General features: G+C 33.5%; 1 protein-coding gene across 36 annotated transcripts in view; it reads right to left on the reverse strand.

Annotated features, from left to right (window-relative positions):
* LOC112049969 (protein tramtrack, beta isoform) overlaps nucleotides 1–20,118 on the reverse strand; it is a 536,667-nt gene that overhangs the window by 351,907 nt on the left and 164,642 nt on the right. Inside the window, exon 5 of one of the 36 annotated variants that reach the window (XM_052884058.1) lies at nucleotides 15,909–16,171. The exons of the other annotated variants lie outside the window; for them this stretch is intronic. Within the exon in view, the coding sequence (XP_052740018.1) occupies nucleotides 15,924–16,171 (248 nt within the window). The 3' untranslated portion in view covers nucleotides 15,909–15,923. Of the gene's footprint in view, nucleotides 1–15,908; nucleotides 16,172–20,118 lie in introns of those variants that run through there. 36 annotated transcript variants of the gene reach the window in all.

A 20,118-nucleotide genomic window follows, 5' to 3' on the forward strand; every position in this document is an offset into this window, starting at 1 on the left:
ACCCGATATACAAATATTTAATCTATATAAATAAACATAAATAGAACAAAAGGTCATCAAGAAACATCGAAAATTGTAAAAAGATGAAACTAGGTAGGGAGGTAGTGTAGTTAGTAGACGTCTACTAAGTTTGGCCACAGGGCAGGACTAAGGAGGTCTATAAAGGCGGACGACGCCGCGGGCTTCCGTTAGTTATTGAATAATGTTCAAGCAGGCTGATAGTATTTTATTTGTATAAAATATACAAATTGTTGAAAAAGCAGGTCTACAGTCTCTTGAGAAAAATGGTATAAAACCTATAACCACGCAGACGATGTCGCGGGCTTTATTAAGTATATCAAGTCCGGTAAACACCAAACATGAATAGTTAGTACTTGTTTTTATAACTTTGTTTGACAAAAGGGCCTACTACTCAAATCACCTGCGAATTACAAAAAAAAACCGACAAAAGGAAAAGGCGAGGTAATATATATCTGTATTATGCAAATTAGCAATATTTACATGTTTCTCGATTACAGCTGGTACGAATATAAACATTCATTATTTATGTTATTGTAGAGGGGTGCTATATGTGTTGGTATAAATAAAATGGTATTTGATGACTTGAGCTCAGTTGTTTGTGAGGCAGCGCATACACCGTCACGCTGCCAGTCGCGTTAGTGATTTTGTGCAATAACGTTTTGTGTTGTAATTATTGTTTATCATAAATTGTTTAGTGTGGGCACGGAGAACATGTAGGACAAGGAAGGTGATGTTTATGCATTTTAAAGGGATCCCTTAAACCTACCCCCAAGGTCACAAGTCCTGGGACCTGCTCGAGGTGTTTCCTCTGCCACAAAATAATGGTACAATCACTATCGCTGCTACCCGTTACATCACACTTCCTCTAGTTTTATTATATGCTATTTAGTGATTGTGTTCGTTCCTTTGCTTGATAATAACATCGTCGACAGTGGTGAGGGTCGCGCGGCAATTGTAGCTAGACATGGAGCAAACCCACGAAGCCCTGGGACCTCGACTTCTGCAGTATTTGTTGAACCGATACCGTCCCAACAATATCACGGGCTTTCCGAACCGGGAGGTAGTGAACACCACTTCTAAAACCAAAATCATTCATCTATACGAATATTACAAACAGCCAGTTAACATATTTTTCATAAGTCATTATGAACTTCCGCGAAAGTAACGCCTGACTTACCTATATAAATATTTAGGAGGTTTATTAAAATCTTACAATCTCTCGACTTAAAATACGCCTAAATGGCATTAGAGCATTATGAATCATAAGACTGCCAGTCCACCGAAGCGGAGCGAGGCAGCGGAGCCGAGAAACTGAGAAATATTGACCAATAGGATTGCACAAAATCTCCGCTCCTCTTAAGTGGAGCTAGTATTAAATTTCATATAAAACCGGTAAGCGGAGCGGGGAAACGGAGTTAAATAAATTAAATTTAACATTTATTTATTTTACATAGTCTGCAACTCTTCTCATTAGTCAATTTCTCCGCTACGCTCCCTCGCTCCGCTTTGGTGGACAGGCAGCCTTAACCTTAGTGTCGCGCACATGGGAGCCACACTACAGTAACAAACAAACGCCATCTGAAGCTAGAAGCGGCGTTTTGTGGCGTGTGGCGACCGACCACCAGCAGAGTGTAGCGAGTCATATAAATGATAGGCGTCCACAGAACAGCATCGTACCGATCGCATCGAACGTCGAAATTTTATGTACGTACTATTCGTACGATGCGGATCGGTGGACGCTCTACTGAAAAGAGGTCGGTGGCAGCGATTTGTGGCTGTAACGTCCTGTGGAACACTTAAATACTTTCAAACCATAAACTTTTAAATAAAGACAGAGAAAATCTTCATTATATTTTATTCTATACCATGATTCACTTAATATGTTAAATCATTTTATTATACTTTATGTAGTCTTTATCATCATTATTTAATCTCACTGCCAGCCCCGCTAGCCAAGTGTCACGTCGATTCTATTTCTACGATCGCTAACGCTTAGAAAACTAGAAAGATGTATAATCCGGTTTAAAGATATTTATTTCTCCAAAAAAGAACGTACTGTTCACTTAACTTAGAGTTAACATATCGTCATTTTTGCAGACAGCATGCATTATTGTAACAAAATTTTAATTACATTGTTTTTTTCAATATTTTGTCCAACTTTGTGAAGATGTAGGATTTAATCGATTTCTTGAATGCTTTTATGTTGTTTAACTCCTTAATGGAGTTTGGCAGATTGTTATATAGCTGAGCACCCTCACATAATATGTTTTTATTTCCATAGGTTTTTGTCCGTGGTCGCCAAATATTGATTTTATATTTATTCCTGAGATTGAGTTTGTTAATCCTATGCTTAAATGTTATAGTAGAATGTAGTGTGTTGGTCATGATTTTTTTAATTATGAGACAGGTATTGTATGTGTATAGTTGCGTGATATTGAACAGTTTTGTTTTAGTGTAGAGATCTTTTGTTGGTGTGTAACAATTGTAATGAAATAGTGTCTTGATTAATTTGTTTTGTGCGCGTTGTAATTTGTTAAGATGTGTCTGTGCAGCAGTTCCCCAAAATTCTATTAAGTATTCCAAATGTGGCTTTGCTAGAGCGTTGTAGATAGTTTTTTTTTACTTTGTACGGAATGCAATTCAATATTTTTCGTAAGACTAGTAATCACATTTCTTATCGACAGGTCACGTGATCAAGATCTGTTATTCCCATATATTTTTCTAGTTTTCGATCGTAGAAAGAGATTCGACGTGCCACTTGGCTAGGGGGCAGGCATTTAATCATCCGACCATATTTGTGGTCGCTAATGATTGTGTGGTTTCATTGCAACGAGTATGTGGTCGACAGTAGTGAGTGTAGCTCGGCACCCAGAATGCACCTTCACGCAGATCCATCGTTTGCGCTGTTTAGTCTTCGTGCTCGTGGTCAGGTTGTAGCGGTAGTGACCCATTTGTATCGCCGGGTGGCCTTTACGGGTCGTAATGAATTGTACCTCTGAAATAAACAGTGAGTATTTATTTTGTGTTGGTCGACCCCCTACTAGGTAGATCAAAGACATCAAGCGGGTTGCAGGGAGCCGCTGGATGCTGGCGGCTCGAGACCGATTCGTTTGGAAGCCCATGGAAGAGGCTATGTCCAGTAGTGGACGTCCATCGGCTGATAATGATTTATTTTGTCGTTATCCGCGAAAAAGCGATCAATCCAAGCGACGGTAACCAAATCCGATGGAAAATCCTCTTTTAAATATATGAAAATCAATTTGGATAATAAAACAACTTATTTGCAATATGTATAAAACAATATTTAATTTATACTGTTATGGCTGGATGGCAAACATTAATAATTAATTCTTGAATTTCGATTGAACTTAAAAACTATCAAATAAGTATATTTAGCGACAATGGCCCTAAATCGTAGTCTAATGAACTCCCATCGAGTTTAGGGTAATTTAAAAAAAATATTTTTTTTTAATTTTGTAATAAAATACAAACCACTATTAAAAAATTATAAAATTTTATTTTATATTATTAAGAAACAATCTTACATTTATTAATACTATTAATTACTATATGTTGAAACATAACATAATTCTACTCTTTATATAGAACTAGCAGATGTCCCGAGGTTACACCCGCGTGGTTACCGTTCCCGTAGGAATACGAGAATAAAATACCCGTGTACCTCACACGGGAATAGTTTGGTTTCCCAACAGTGAAATAATATTTCAAATCTGTTCAGTAATTTCAGAACCCATTCAATGCAAACAAACATACAAACAATCAAGTCTTTTTTCTTTATAATATTCATATATAATACGAGTATATACTTAATTATAGATATAGATCGTATACAAATCGTTTGAAAATCCAAAATAAAATTAAAATTAATTAATTTTGTAATTGAATTCTGCGAATTATGTCGCGGGTGTCAGCTAGTATATTATATACCGAAGATGTTTCGACCTTACTGTAAGTGGTAATCTATGCTAACATTAAAAAGCGGAAGAGTTGTTCGTTTGATTGAACGCGCTAATCTCAGGAAAAATTCTTTTAGTGTTAGCCCATTTATCGAGGCTATATAGTATCCTAGTACTCCTACGGGAACGAGAACCACGCGGGTGAAAACGTGCGGCGTCAGCTAGTAACAAATAAAAAAAAATAATATACGAGAAATTAAAATTGTTCTAACTCAATAAAGACATGTTGACCTTGACTTGGAATTGAAAAATCATGAATGATTTGGTGAGTAGGTAAACACATTCATGGGGATGATGACAGTTTTTTAAATTACGATAGAAGATTTTTAAGAGATTTTGAAATTTTATAATATATGCAAATATCCAGACAATCTTTGCTTTTTATGTATAAATTAGTTAACATTGACCCTATTTACCCGAATTTATCATAAAAATCAATATATTCAAACCTAGTCATCATCCCCATTTCAGTGTTCTATTTCAATGGTTATGCGGTATGATATGAACTATTTCTTCATTGTAAGTGTTGATCTTAGCGGGACATTTATAGGTGTTCCTTTTGACGCAAAGCCACCGCGCTCGTGGTCCAGTTCCAACGCATTTGTTGAACCTGTACTGCCCCATCAAAATTATTGGCTGGCCTCGGGTAGATAATGCATAAACCGGCGTGGTCTCTCCTAAAATTATTTAAAGTATATTTAAAATAATGCTTTTTTTTATTCTTTACAAGTTAGCCCAATCTCACCTGATGGTAATGCAGTCTAAGATTTAAGCGGACTAACTTGTTAGGAGGAGGATGAAAATCCACACACCTTTCGGTTTCTACACGGCATCGTACCGGAACGCTCAATCGCTTGGCGGTACGTCTTTGCCGGTAGGGCTTAATTTTATGTAGTATATTATATTTGTACATAAGTTTATATACACACTAAAAACGCTTGTAAATTGTTTTGATATAACATTCCCAAGTTGAAGGCACGAACTACTGCGATGGTTGATTGCAAGAATATAATAAGTTTATATGAAAAATTATTTGGTTTGAAATTTTTATTTATAAAATTCAATATTTATAGGAAACTGTAAAAATCTAAACAATTGTTATCAATTAAATCACTTCAACAATTAATAAGATTGCAACTTAGAAACTCTATTTCACATATTAGTGGAATAAAACAACAAACTTCTTTTCTAAGTCCTCTCTTTGACAAAAATCTATTTCCTTATATTAAGAATAGAGGCAACTCATGAGACTAATCTTTAAATCAGTCTTAATTCAACTAACGGCACGTATTTACTTATTGTAGAAAATAAAAAATTAAAAAAAAAACTAAAAAAAATAACTCTTGAAAATAAAATCAGTAACAGTGTTTTCTTTCCTAATATAATTAAAAGTTACTTAATCAAATCACAACTTAGAATATTTATATTTATAGTAGTAACAAAGTAAACAATCTTTTAGAATATTTTTCCCTTTACACCAAAACATTAACACTTAATACGAGGCACATTATGAGATCATTCTTTAATTATGTTTTTGTCAATCACATTTTTACGTTCGTGGCTTCCCCGTTTGTCTCTTTGGTCATCAATTTCCTTACTGAGTGCGGAATGAATGTGTCTATTGTTTGTTGGCTTATATCCAAACGTTGTCAGAAAAAAAACCTGGCAAACTTGAATTTTTTCACCGTCAACACAAAAATGATATCGATAAGAGACATTCCTTTTTTTGGTAGATGTGCTATCCATATTTCTTCGGGTTTTTACAGTACATGGTTCAACCATGCCTTTTATATATAACCCTCTTGACTCCCAATTCAAATTTTTGTAGTGGTCGTTGATAATGACTCGTGTTTCTTCTGTAAACTTTGTCGTACACTTTTTTCTACATTTATCAACATTACAAGGTGGTTTTAATGCTAATTTTGCAACAGCGCTTTCTTTTTTTTGTTTTATACGTTCTCCTACTTTAATCTCATATGCACGCCTTTTCCTTGGTTGGCCTGATTTGGTAAATCCTTTTCATTTACAGGTAGTATTGTCGATGGTGATTCTACTACATCGTTTTGGGCCTGGTATACTGAAATTGGACATTTTAACTAATAAGATTCCTTATGATAGCTGCAATAACAATATTGAATCAGATCATTGCAGTTATGATAAGTAACAAAACCGAAACTACTGAAGATACAAAAAAGACATCTAAGGCGAAAAAATAGAACTAATTTTCCTGATTACGGATATGGTCTTAAGTCAATTTGCCCAAAAACTGGACTTTTTCTTCCTACTCTTCGTTAGGATGACAACGCTGGTCAGTGACGACTTAGGACCATTGTATTTTGAAGTCCTTACAATAGAGCTATGGCAATGAATATCCATCGGTTGGACCTCATAAAAGAGATTAACGTCACTCAGCGGATGGAGCTATGCTCCGAGTATTTTTACGTAATCGACTTGAAATAAACAAGAATATCCGAAATAGGACCACTAAAGGTGGGTACAGATTGGTGCAATGCAACATGTAATGTAATATTCTGCCTTACATTGCATGTTCCCTGCTGCCTTGGACGTGTGGCGCGCGCGGTACGCGCATTGAGTAGGAATCAGTCAGCTCAGTCCTGCGCACACTGCGCGCCCCTTTGTGTTCGTACCAAAAACCGACAAATCTCGGATCGAACCGCGCACGAGTTGTAACGCTCGGAGCGAGCGCGACCCAGGCACAGTTCGTGCGCGCGAGGCGTCCAAACCACGAGCATTCGTGATACATTGCAGCAATGTGGACGTCAAATTCTTGCATTGCATGTTGCATTGCATCAATCTGTACCCACCTTTACGGACATATCACAGAGTTGGAAAGCCAACGTAACAATGTTAATAATAAAGCGACACAGTTCTAAGTGACGAACTCGAGGTTGTTTTTAATAGATAAAATTGACGGATCAAGCAGAAGCGAAGGACCCACAAATCAAAATCATAAACTGGACACCCCGACTCCACGCAGTTTTATCTGCTCTAACCCAAGAGTATTTTTGTAAAGCATGAAGCCAGAAGCTGAATTTTAGAAGAGAAGTTGTATTTTAAGTATATTCCTAGTTTTCATATAACTATATTCGGAAATATAACTATATTACGCCTTTAACTCACTGCACCTTCAGGTATTGTGAAATGAAAGGCCGTAAAAGGTTTTAACAAAAAAAAAACCTTTTCATAGTTTATTTACAGCAATTTTTATTTATTCATCAATGATTGTGGCTCTTAATACAATGTACAATATTACCCTTTAAAGTGAATAATCATCAGTGATTTTGGCTCTTAATATAATGTACGATATTATCCTCCACAGTCATTTTCCATCAGTGATTGTGGCTCTTAATAAAATTTACTATATTACCCTCCACCGTGACTACCCTGGCGGGACAGTATGCTGACCGTTCCTTCACACAAGCCCACCTTTCTTTGGGTCCGTATGACTTTTTCTGATTATATCGATAGCCACCTAGGAGTAAAACGGGTTTTCCGAATCTTGACACAGTGTAGAATGGACCTAAAATGTTATAGGGTTGAATTAGATAAATGTTAATAAGAAAATATACTCGTATATCTATACCAATATTAGTAAAGTTAATGGTATTGTAGGAGGTAATCTCTCGATCTACTGAGCCGATCTTTATTTTTTTTTACCACTAGAAAGCCACGTTATTTGTGAATGTCATTACCACTTTTTCCCCGTATTCTCACGGGATCGGGAACTACGCGGGTGAAACCGCCGTCGTCCGTGAAGACGTCGACTAGTTAAAAATATAGTTATTCGTATTTGTAAAATGTATATAGCTAAAAGTAAATACGATTAAGTAGAAAAAGCTCAAATAAAATACGGGATTAATATGTATTTAAAACTATTTAATTTCAATATCTATAATTATAATAAATTAATATGAATTTCACAATTAGAATTTGAACTTAGTTAACAATTTTTGTGTATGAAATATAAAGGAACAAATTCATACATACAATTTAACTTACGAGTAGATATGCCTTAGTTAATATGTAAGCTAGATCCAAAACACAAAGACCCATTTCATATTAAAACAATCACGATATAACATATATACGTATAAATAAAAGAACTACTCGTATCCCTGAGTTTGTTTGATTGTCTAACCACGCTAACCTCTGAACGTCTTTGTGAAACATGTAGGATTTCTTTCAAGCCATATAGAACAAACAACAAGGAAGCACGTTCGGCGGCGGATCAGACGGATATTGTATAGAAAAATTCTATTTTCGTGAAAAATACAATAATCACAAAATACTAGATAAATATAGTAATGGTAATGCGTTGTTAACTCTAAATAATTTTGAAGTGGCAATGAACGGGCACAAAGTTCGAAGAGCTGATGGACGTTGGGGTCCAAAGGGGGTCGCACTAGAAAGCGCAGTGTTGGTCGACCCCCCCACCAGGTGGACAGTCGACATCATGCGAGTCGCAGAGATTCGCTGGATGCAGGTGGCTCATTTCGTAATGTTTGGAAGTCACTACAAAAGGCCTATGTGCTGAAGTAGACGTCCATCGGCTGATATGATAATGATGATGATGAAAATGATCTTTCAAGTTTTCATTGAATAACCCCACTATGAAAAGCTTTGCCTACTAGACACTATTCATGACAATATTAACCCAGACTAAGGCATCCATGCAAAAGAATAAATTAAATTTCAGGGCCATCACAAGTGTGTACATTCTTGAAAGTTACTATAGAGTTGGAGATGGTGACAATCTTGGCCTGGCAACCCTTGTGAGCCCTGACGCACACCCATCTAGTTCTATGGCCCTTGGTATCAGAGTACTTCTTGTTGAATCGACGATTCCCTACCAGGATAACGGGTTGGCCATATCGAGAGGTACCAAAAACAGCTTCTGAAAGTATATAAAAATAATATTTATTAATTTAATTATTTATGTATATTAAATAATAATAAATAAATAATAAGTATATAATTTAATTTATAACAGTTTTATTACTTACGAAAAAAATGGACTGGATGAAGTCTACAATGTTATTTTTCTCATATACAGTTAAAGTCTAGATAATTTCATAAGAGGTTAAAACAATCCTTGCCTAATATAATTGTATAATATATTAACATAACTATTTATTTATTTGAAAATAAATAAATCTACACTTAGAGGATGTAAAACACAATTTCTTGTATAAAACCTTCAAGATTAAGATAAAAATAGGATTATAAAGTTTATTGTATTATAAGAAAACTTTTAGTAAATATTAAGCATTTTAGTTTACTTACGCTTTTTGACAAAAAAAAACAACTCTACTGAGTAAGTACAAAATATTTTTTTTTCTAAAGAAAATATTATGGAGGTGTTGCTTAGTTAATAAAATAATTGATAACTATTAGGTAATGTATAAAAAGTAAAAATATGTGAAATCTATTCCATTATTATTTCATTGTAAACGTATCTTATTTATATCATCTAGCAAACAGATTTTATGTAAGATTTCAAGACAAAAATCTTAGGCGTCTAGTAAAAAAATATAAATATGGTATAATAATATAATACATAAATCAACCCGTATAATTGATTGGAACATAGGAACCATAATCGTGCAAATATAATTTTCTATTACATGCAGGCAGGATCCAGGATCCCATTTCTTTATTTTTTTTTCATTTCACTAATTTTATAAATATAAAGTTATGAAAAGTTCTTTATTGTCATTATATTTTTTGAAACAATTTGGATACTTGTATGCCCAAGGGCCCCGGCCTACCCTAACACGGCCTTTCATCAGTGGTTATGTTCGTTAAACAGTTTAATTATCTTATCCTGAAAGGTCCATAACTTAGCGACGCAGCCACCGCGGTCGCCATTGCAAATCCATCGTTCTTTTAGAAAACTACTACCAGTGCCTCGCCTGAACCTGTATCTACCTAATTGTATGACACGGTTCCCTGTTCGAGACGACAAAAATTCAGATACTGAAATAAAACAAATATTAAAAGCCTTCAAAGCTATCGGTCACATGGTATTTTAAAACAGAAAGGTCCTTGATTCGGTGACATAATTATGGCCGTACCGACTAGCTTACTTTAGGTTTTTGAGACAGAGCTTACCTGGAGAAGTACCATAGGTATTAGGTTATTTTCGCCGCAAATCATTTTTATGTTCTGCTCGGCAGGACAATACTGTGTAGGAAATGTATCCTTACATAGATACTCTGCAGTTATTTATGAAATGTGTCCAATTTCCATAAGTGTGGTTTTATCTGCTTGGTCGCTCAATTATAATTACAAGAAGAATAGCTCAAGTTCTTTTTTGTAATTATAATTGACCAATATTCCCCTTTCCACTCCTAAAGGGAAAATCTTGTTCTATAAATTTGCCCAACAATTAATCCAGCAAGCGTGGATGGAACACAGAATCTCTCGGCCTTTAAGATCTATTGAAGCTTCAATCTGACTATAAAACAAGAAATAAAATTCCAAATATAACTGTTATGATAAAATTTTAATAATTAATTTTTTTAACTCAAAATCATGTTATTTTTTAATTATTTTGAATTAGTATAAAATTGAATTTCAAAATATTAATACCAGTCTTGTTAGGAATTTTTCTTTTTCGTAATACAACATTGTTAACAATAATAATATTTACAACATAAAGGTTATTTTTTGAAATAATAAAATTATTAAATAGGTATATAATTAAGTTTTCAATAGCACATTTTATTATTTAATAATATCAGTGCCATTAAGAAATACCTTTAACTATCAAAAATCGAATATAATTAGTAACTTCAATCAATGCTTTAAATTGGAATGTTAGATGCAAAAACAATAAACAAAATTATTTTTTTGTACTTCTCTATCTGTTATTGACTGTACTGTTAATAATAAATGCGAAAAGTCAAAAAAACACCAAGAAAACACGAAAACCGCTTGACGCACTAATATGAAATTTGGCAGGGAGGTAGGACATGTTCCTCAAAAATTCGAGTAGAGATTCAATAAAATTAAAAAAATAAATAAAAGGATTTTGCGATAGGGACGGATTAAGGAGTTCTAAGGGCGGACGAAGTCGCGGGCGCCCGCTAGTTAGTATTTAATACAAATGTTATCGAATATTATATATTTACTCCGGAAATCGAAACTTTATAAAGTTTGAAACCAATTCCAGCAAAAACAAAAATATACTGCCATAATTTTAAAAAACATACATTGAGGGACCGATCAAAATCAAATTAACCACAGTACTTGAGCGTGAGGATGCTTTTCCATTTGGCCAAAATCAAAATTAATACATGATACCTACTATGATATGTTTTTAACAAGCCACTCGCGTGTCAAATCATGGGGACATAGATTTAATTCCAGTAGTGCTAACATGCCATCAGACATATCTCTTATAGATAAATAGACAAATTTCAACCAATCGCGGCGCAACCGAAAACACCGCTATCACTTTCATTGCGTTGGGACAAAAGAGATTCTCCAACGATATTTTGTCTATATCTTACTTGATCGCATGCTAGGCCCCTGTTTTGTAATTTTCGAGTATATGTATTATGTATGTCTAAAAGTCAATGATTGTGTTTATGCAATGCCTTCACCAGTTTGTTGTCAACGGTCCAAATTCTCGATCGACACTTCCTCTGAATACAAATCCATCGAGCTCTCGGATAGAAACCACCAGTCGCCTTCCTGTACCTATATCTTCCGACTTGCACTACCAGATTACCGGACCGTGATGTATAAAATGCCACCTCTGAAATTAGAAACAAAACGCAACTTCAACTAACATCACTGTAATAAAAAAAAATACAAAAAACTGTGAGATTTTAAAAATTTACACTACTTAATTCACTTTATTATTATTACTAGTATTAAAAATAAACGATACGATTATTATTAATTAAAATTATGATAATTATAATAATAATAATATAAATTGAGTCCTAATATAAATTAAGTCCACGTATTAAAAAAAAACTATTAATAATTACAATGTTATACTGATTTATATTTAAAAATATTTTAAATCTCCACAACCTTTTGTTTGCCTTTGCAATACTATTTAGTTATTTATATTCAATGCAAACAAAATAAATAAACAAACAAATTATTTAAAAATTATAATTTTTACAGTTAAATATTATCAAGCCAATCTGCTGACAGATCTCCTTCGACTAAAAATACAAAAATCTCGATTTAGAAATGAGGGTGGAGCAAGAAATATCACAAATAGTTTCAAACTATTTTCATACCTACCAAATATACAAAAAAAAATTAAAAAGAACCATTTTACTGTTTTTGTTTAATTAATTTTGTGTTTTTTTTTTCTTTTTTTTTCTTTTAATTAATTTTGTTTTTTTTTTCTTCGTCGAAGGAGTGCGATCACAAGCACTGCGCGTTTTACATTGGATTCGATCTCAATGTTAGTGGTTATGTTCATTAAACACTTTAACGACTTCTTCATTGATAGTCCATATCTTGGCTCTACAGCCTCCCATGTCTCTGTTACATATCCACCGTTCTTTAGGATAGTGGCTGCCAGAACCGCGCCTGAACCTGTATTCACCTAGCTGTATCACACGATTTCCTGTTCTAGACGACAGGAACCTAAGGACTGAAATTTTAATAACAATTATGCTATTTATTGTTCTAAAGACATCGTATTACACGCTTGATAAATTAAAATAAATAAAAAAAAATTAAAATAAAAAAACATTGAGAAATCACATCCCCAGGCACCAGTGTTTTTTAGCGAAGGAAAGTGTGTAATATTTCGTACACTTAAATTTTATCTTTAACGATGTTTTAGTAGGTTTTCCAAAAAACTAAGTGACTGGCTACTAGGAACACGATTTTTCATACTGTACCAAGGAGAATTAAAAAAAATACACTTTATTTTTAGTTAGTTAATAAAATATTTTTAACAAAAAAATTTAACCGACTTCGAAGATGCATTACTCTAAAAAGCGTAAAATTACGTTGTACTCATGCCCTTTCTATTGATCGGTTTGAAGGCGGTGCTAAAAATTTTTACTTTAAGAGCCTATTTGACGTAGCACCGCCTGCAAACCGGTCAGTAGAAAGGACATAGGTACGATGTAATTTTTCGCTTTTAAGAGTCTTTGAAGTTGGTTAAATTTTTTAAAAATGTTTTTTTTTCTGTTTTTAGTGTTCTAGCTTATTGACCATAAACGCCACAGTGTGGGCAATTTATTTAGCTTATTTCAGTTATTTTAATTTTAACACAAAATTACTTAACCGATTTGAGTGAAAATTAAATGGGACTAAACTGGAAGTTTAATACTTCAAACAAAAATATAATTTTCAAAATTGGTTAATAAATTACGAAGATGTGGTAACAAATATTTAAAAAAAAACATACGCGTCGCATTGAGAACCTCCTCCTCTTTTTGAAGTCGGTTATAAAAGATAGGTACTAGGGTCCAAACTACATACTAGTAGTTAGCTACCGTACTTACATAAGATAGAATCATAGGTCGAAAGGTTAGGTTTTGAATCATCAAACGTTCCAGCTTTAATAACAGAACGAAGGTATCTATTAAAGTATAAACCTTATTACTCTGTGCGGGTCTGACATGCGAAAGTCTGTGGCGAAAGTCAGTAGGAATTGTTCATAAAATATAAAAATCTAATATCATTGGGCATAACAATACAAAAGAATGTTTTATAATATTTATTAAAAACATTTTTCAAAAAAATATTCTAAAAAATAGCAACAGTAACTTTATAAAAATAGCATCAGTATTGTAGAGTATATCTATCACAATCAATAATGTATCATCTAAATTATTTTTAACATATTTTTTTATCGTCTGTTAAAAAAACTCGGGTGCGAATGAGGGCTAACACATTTTTATCTCAGTCGTGGTTATGGTCGTTGTCATAATAGATGATCTGGTCATGAATGGTCCGTATCTTGGCTCTGCATCCCGTTTTGTTGCACATCCACCTCGCCCGAGGAGCTTTGCAGTTGGCTCTTCTCCTGAATTTGTTCTTACCTATTTGTATGACTAAATTCCCATTACGCGACTTAATAAATATCGCTCCTGTAAAATAATTAAATTTACACTTAAAAGAGGTTATTTTTAGTAGACTTAGTTTACAAGCAGTTTTGATAAATCCGTTTGTAGTGACTCTACTGCCGATTCGGAAATCTAATACCAAATCATTGTACTCTTTTAATAACTAATCATCACACAACATCAAGCTATTTTTACGTATTATGTTACGGTTTTATAGAGAATAAACGATTATTATTATTATTATTATCAAGAACATTGATTGATTAAGAAAAAACATTGAAAAATAATAATTTAAACTTAGAATTAGCACGCTAAGGCAACCTTTTTGCTATAATCACCAGGCAGTCCCTTTATTGAATTGTTATTAATAATCTTACTTCTGCCATTAAGACGAAAGTTGAACCAAATCAAATTGAATTAATTTTTTCGAGTATCCGGTAGACGGTTATTGTTTGAATGTTATAGTAAATTGACAAACCACCAACACCTTTGTGTATGTAACGAACAGCAGGCTTTTTTTATTATTATTATTCTTTACAAGTTTGCCCTTGACTGCAATCTCACCTGATGGTAAGTGACGATGCAATCTAAGATGGAAGCGGGCTAACTTGTAAAGAGGAGAATGAAAATCCACACTCCTTTCGGTTTCTACACGACATCAAATCAATCATCAAATCAAAAAAAAATCGTGCCGGAACGCTAAATCGCTTGGCGGTACGTCTTTGTCGGTAGGGTGGTAACTAGCCACGGCCGAAGCCGTGCCGAAGCGAACCAGCCAAAGGCTAATTCACTATCTTTGACGTATGCTAGTTGACACATACGAAATTGAGATTCTATGTAACAAATGTCATCCGGTGCTTACAGGTGGACATCATACAGTATGTAGATGACATTTTGTCAATTGATTTGATGTTTATTTTATTAGGTTGATAATAAAGACCAAAATAGTGAATAGGCCAGCAGGAACTTGCTGTTAAATTAATTAGAATTCATTCAACAAAAAACTCTTGCATAAAAACTTATTTAACAAAAAACAACGCATAGACAAAAGTGATAGTTGAATAATTATGATTACGCATTGCTGATACTCTATCAGTTTTACACACCAAACAACACATGTATGGCCTATTCACTAACTTTGGTTTATTAGCCACCTAATATAATTAACATCAAATAAATAACAACGGCATTTATCCACCGTTAATTTATTTAAATTAACGGTATTGCCCATTGTTAACGAAAATCACAATGTCAAACAAACTGGTTAGTAATTTTGATCAATTAACAATAAATGAAAATAGTATTATACGAAATCATATGACTATCACTAACAATAGCTGGTTAGCAGTTACTCGTGGAAAATAGGCCAGCTATACACCTTAATACTATATCCGAACCCACACTGTCTTCTAAAAGAAGAATAACTTTTTCTCTTATTTACAAGCACTTGCCAGTGAATAGTGATAGATCCAATTGTGTAACTTTTTGTTATCAGCCGTTTTAAATGATATTAAATAACAAAATGATTAGGAGATATAGGAAAAGTTTTAAGCAAATTAATTAAATTATAAGATTAGCATTGTTACAAAGGCGGCCTTACTCAACAGCTCCTTAAAATAAAGATTTTAAAAAAAGAAGTACTCGGTTATTTAAAAATAATTTATTGTTTACATGTTTTATTATATATTACTCGATTTACAATAAATATCTGATGATTAAATTTTCAGCTAATTTCCATGATAACAAAAAAAATTGTTACTATCTATACTAACTACTAGCTTACAAATTTACGTAATTTTAGTTTGAACAGCCCAAAAATCTACTCGTATGTCTCAATCTAACTTCGGTATCTTCAAATGATTTGATAGTCGATCTCCACTTCTGGATATGACGATAATTTCGAATGATTATGCTTGTGTTTACACATGACAACCTTCTTTTCAATGGTTATTAGTGTCGCTTTACAACCCTTGTGATCGTTATTGCAAATCCACCGAACTCGCGGCTTGTCACCTTTCATATGTCCACCAGCTTTCCTAAATCTGTATTCACCCATCTGAATGACGGGGTTACCCGACCGTGAAACGCCGAATACAGCTTCTGGAATAATAGCAAAATGAATAAATTATTTAAGGGAATTGCAAAAGCTGAACCGCGAAATTATGTTAACTTTAAAACATACTGTAGAGAATACCTATAGTAAAAAAGGAAAAACCTAGCTGAGTTTGTTGTGGGCTCTTCTCGGACCAAGGTCCGTTTGGAACCCTCGTAACTTTAATTTTAAGTTTTGGACTATATTATCTTAAAATATTATTACCTGACTTTTCAAAAGTGCTTTTAAACTAAGCCTAATTAAAATAAATGATTATTGACTATTGTCTATAAAATGCTAAAACTAATTCTCTAAAACAAATACTTTAAAATACATACCATAAAAGTTTATTTTTTTGAATAACAAAGTTACTGTTTGATATCTTTGTAAATGAAATTTTTGTTGTTAAAAACCAAATAAGTCCAGTTTTATCACGTTTTTCGGTCTGAAACGGCTGTTTAAAATAAAGCTTTCTTTATTATATGTTAAGTTACCATTTGGATTTTGTAAAAGTTAAATAATAACAAATTAAGATATTAAAGAATAGCCGCTAATAGAGAAACTCGCGTTCAGAGTTTTCTGTCATTTTATAAGGAAGTTATTGTTCAAGGTAGTTGACTACTAATAGCCTTTTACCAAAAATATCGAAGCCTTTATTAAAAAAGAGAAAATATCATTGATATGTGATATTTTTAAATTCTTCTGGTACATATAAATGCTTCAAATTTTTTCGGCAATAATGTGATCCAAACCACAAAACACGACTCACCCATTTTTTTACACACTCAATATTTGTGTTTATTATTGAGGAAATAAAATTGCAATTTTCATGAATATAATATATTTTTAGTATGAAAATATTGATAAGTCTGAACTTTGGAATCGTGCAAGTAAATATACTTGTGTGTGTCATAATACCTAATACTATTTGTTACATGACTAAAAGGTTTCGTTTTATATATTTTTTTCCAAAAAGCTTACATACGTGTTCGTTATAAATTACAAACAAGTGAAAAATATTTAAAAATAAATCTTTTTCATGATAACTTTATATTATATAGTTTTGATCGTGCCGCGATGCAAGAACCAGCTCATGACTAAGGGCCCCGTATGGGTTCGAAACTAGTCGGGCATACTCCGACCTAATATCACGTGAGTTTTAGCCGTGTTTCATAATCAATTAATATGAATAACACTCACGATAGTTTAAATTCTAAAATAACTTTATATACCTAATATTTTTAAAATTCCGTAGTCCACAAGGAACCCTTATAGTTCTGCCATGTCCAGAAAAAAAATTTAGGGTACCTCCCCTACATGTAAAATAGGAAACTTTTTTCGTTGGATAGGTCTTTCAAAGATATGTCCGATTTATGGATCCGTTTGTAAAAATATAAAGTGGTAAAAAGAAATAATATTGTTGGGGTTCCTTTCCTACATGCAAAATGATGATGTTTTTATATCGTCTATCGTCTATCCCATGGTGTAAAGTATCGTTATCGGTATCTTCGTGCATTAAATAAGGATTTATTGAAACTACGGAACCGAACAGAGGCCCGACACGCAGTTGGCCGGTTTACATTTAACACTTATTTTCTACTACAAAAATAATAATCCCTGAAATATTCAACAAGTAACAAATCTATGTAATAATGTAACAAATAAACTATTTAACCTACAGGTAGTACTCAACAACAGTTCTGAAGGCACTTCATTTTAAAGTATTTTTCTGTAGACAAATAGATCGAATCAGAAATGAGGAAATCCGCAGAGGAACCTAAGTCATTGACATAGGTCAGCGAGTCGCGAATCTGAAGTGGCAATGAGCAGGGCATATACGAAGTTCGAAAAGCCGATGGACGTTGTGGTCCCAAGGTGCTGGAATGGCAAACAGAAAACGCAGTGTTGGTCAACCCCCTCACTAAGTGGACCTAGGACATAGAGCGGAGTGCAGGAAGCCGCTGGAAGCTGGCAGTTCAAAACCGAGGTGTTTGGAAGTCTATGCAAGAGCCCTATGTCCAGCAGTGGACGTCCATCGGCTGTTAATGATGATAGACAAACAAACAAACAAAGAAGTTCCTAAAGTTATAGGAAATACTCTCGAGCACCCTGTATACTTCTGAGATATGATGAGATGATCTGAGATGAGAAGTATATTCCGTACTACATTCAGCGAAATTCATTTAACACTATGGAATGATAATTATACAACTAATGATTGTGCGCCCACTTATGGGTGACTATTGCATTGCCAACAGTGTAAATGGTCGCCTTGCAGCGGTCGTAGTTGCAGACCCATCGAAGCCTTCCTGTCCTACTGTTGCCGCCTCCTTGCCTGAATCTGAACTTCCCTATTTGCACCACAGGGTTCCCGCAACGCGATCGAGAAAATGTTACATCTGCAATCAATTAAAGAAATAGGTCAAATTATAATTAACAATGAAATTAAATTAAACTAAATTATAATTAACAATTTTAAGTACAATTACAACTAAAACTAGTTAAGCGTTGATTTTATACTTGGTAGTTATTTTTGAATAGCTGTTTTAAATAATAAAACCTTAATTTTTTCTACTACAAAGTTCTTTTTTCTTAAAAAAACGGGCTTGATTATTTTTTTTATCATATACGATTTTTTTGTACGTGCTTTTAACGGTAAATAACGCTCTTATGCAAAAATGTACATCTAGCTCAAAAACATGTTAATTTACTATGGATTCCAAAAATGTGATGCAATGAAAATGTGAAGGTAGAAAGATAGTACGTATCAGTGCTTGTGCGGAAGGATGTGGTAAATGATGATCTATGATTACCTACTACGTGTGCGATACCAAGAATTAGAAATAGCACTTAAAATAGGACCAGCTGGACTATAAACTATAGTACAACTATAATACAACTAAAACTAGTTGATCGTTTTGTTATACTTGGTAATTATTCTTGAATAGTTTCAACTAATGAAACTTTAATAAATTATAAAGCACCGGGGCGGGTCGCCAATTGTAAATAAATAAAAGATGTATACTCAATCATACTTAGGTCAACGATATTTTATACTATAGATAAATTACCTGCCTACAAAATCACCGCAAAAAGTGATCCGAATTTAGCTACTCGACTGAGCGCACACACGCAATCTTTTGTGTTTACTTACATTATATATTTACGTGCATAGTTTTTACACTTCCTGAACACACAACTCGACATTGTAGACAACAATTTGATATTATTTATTCAAATAACTTCTGTTGTTTACTCTAATAGACACACGATGAATCGATGTTTCATTGTAATTTTAATACAATGAAACATCGATTCTATAGACGCAGTTTGTATACACACGTTAGATCGTCATCATATATTCATCAAAATATCAGATCCAAAGGTCTGAGCCGACTGACTGAGATTTGTATTATAGTGATAAGGTTGCCTTTTGCACTGCATTCCTTAATTTTAAGATTTTGTATGTTCCATAAGTATGTTTTGTTGTAATAAAAATATTTGAATAAATTTGAATAAATGTGACTAAATGAAATTAAGACAATTAACCACCTCTGTTCGCCTCATTTTCAACGCGCTAGTGACATATCTATAGTATAAAATCTTTGACTTAGGTTATATTAATTAATGATTATGCAATTTATTATAGAATACAATTTGTTCTTCAACAGTCCATACAACTGCTCTGCACCCGCGCGTGTCGTGGTAGCAGGTCCAACGGACTTTTGGCCCTTTCGTACTCTGTTTTCTGAACTTATATTCACCCATTTGTAATATATAATTTCCAGTTCGAGCGCGAACAAAACAAGCACCTGAAATTTAAGTTAACAAACAATCTAAATATATATATTAAACAGGTCACTCAATCAATCTGTTTTACATAAAAATGGAACCGACTTCAAAGTATTTCAGTTATTTTGATTTTAACACAAAATTATTAAACCGATTTTCATAA

This window comes from Bicyclus anynana, chromosome 10 (assembly GCF_947172395.1).
Source record: "Bicyclus anynana chromosome 10, ilBicAnyn1.1, whole genome shotgun sequence".
Classification (NCBI taxonomy): domain Eukaryota; kingdom Metazoa; phylum Arthropoda; class Insecta; order Lepidoptera; family Nymphalidae; genus Bicyclus; species Bicyclus anynana.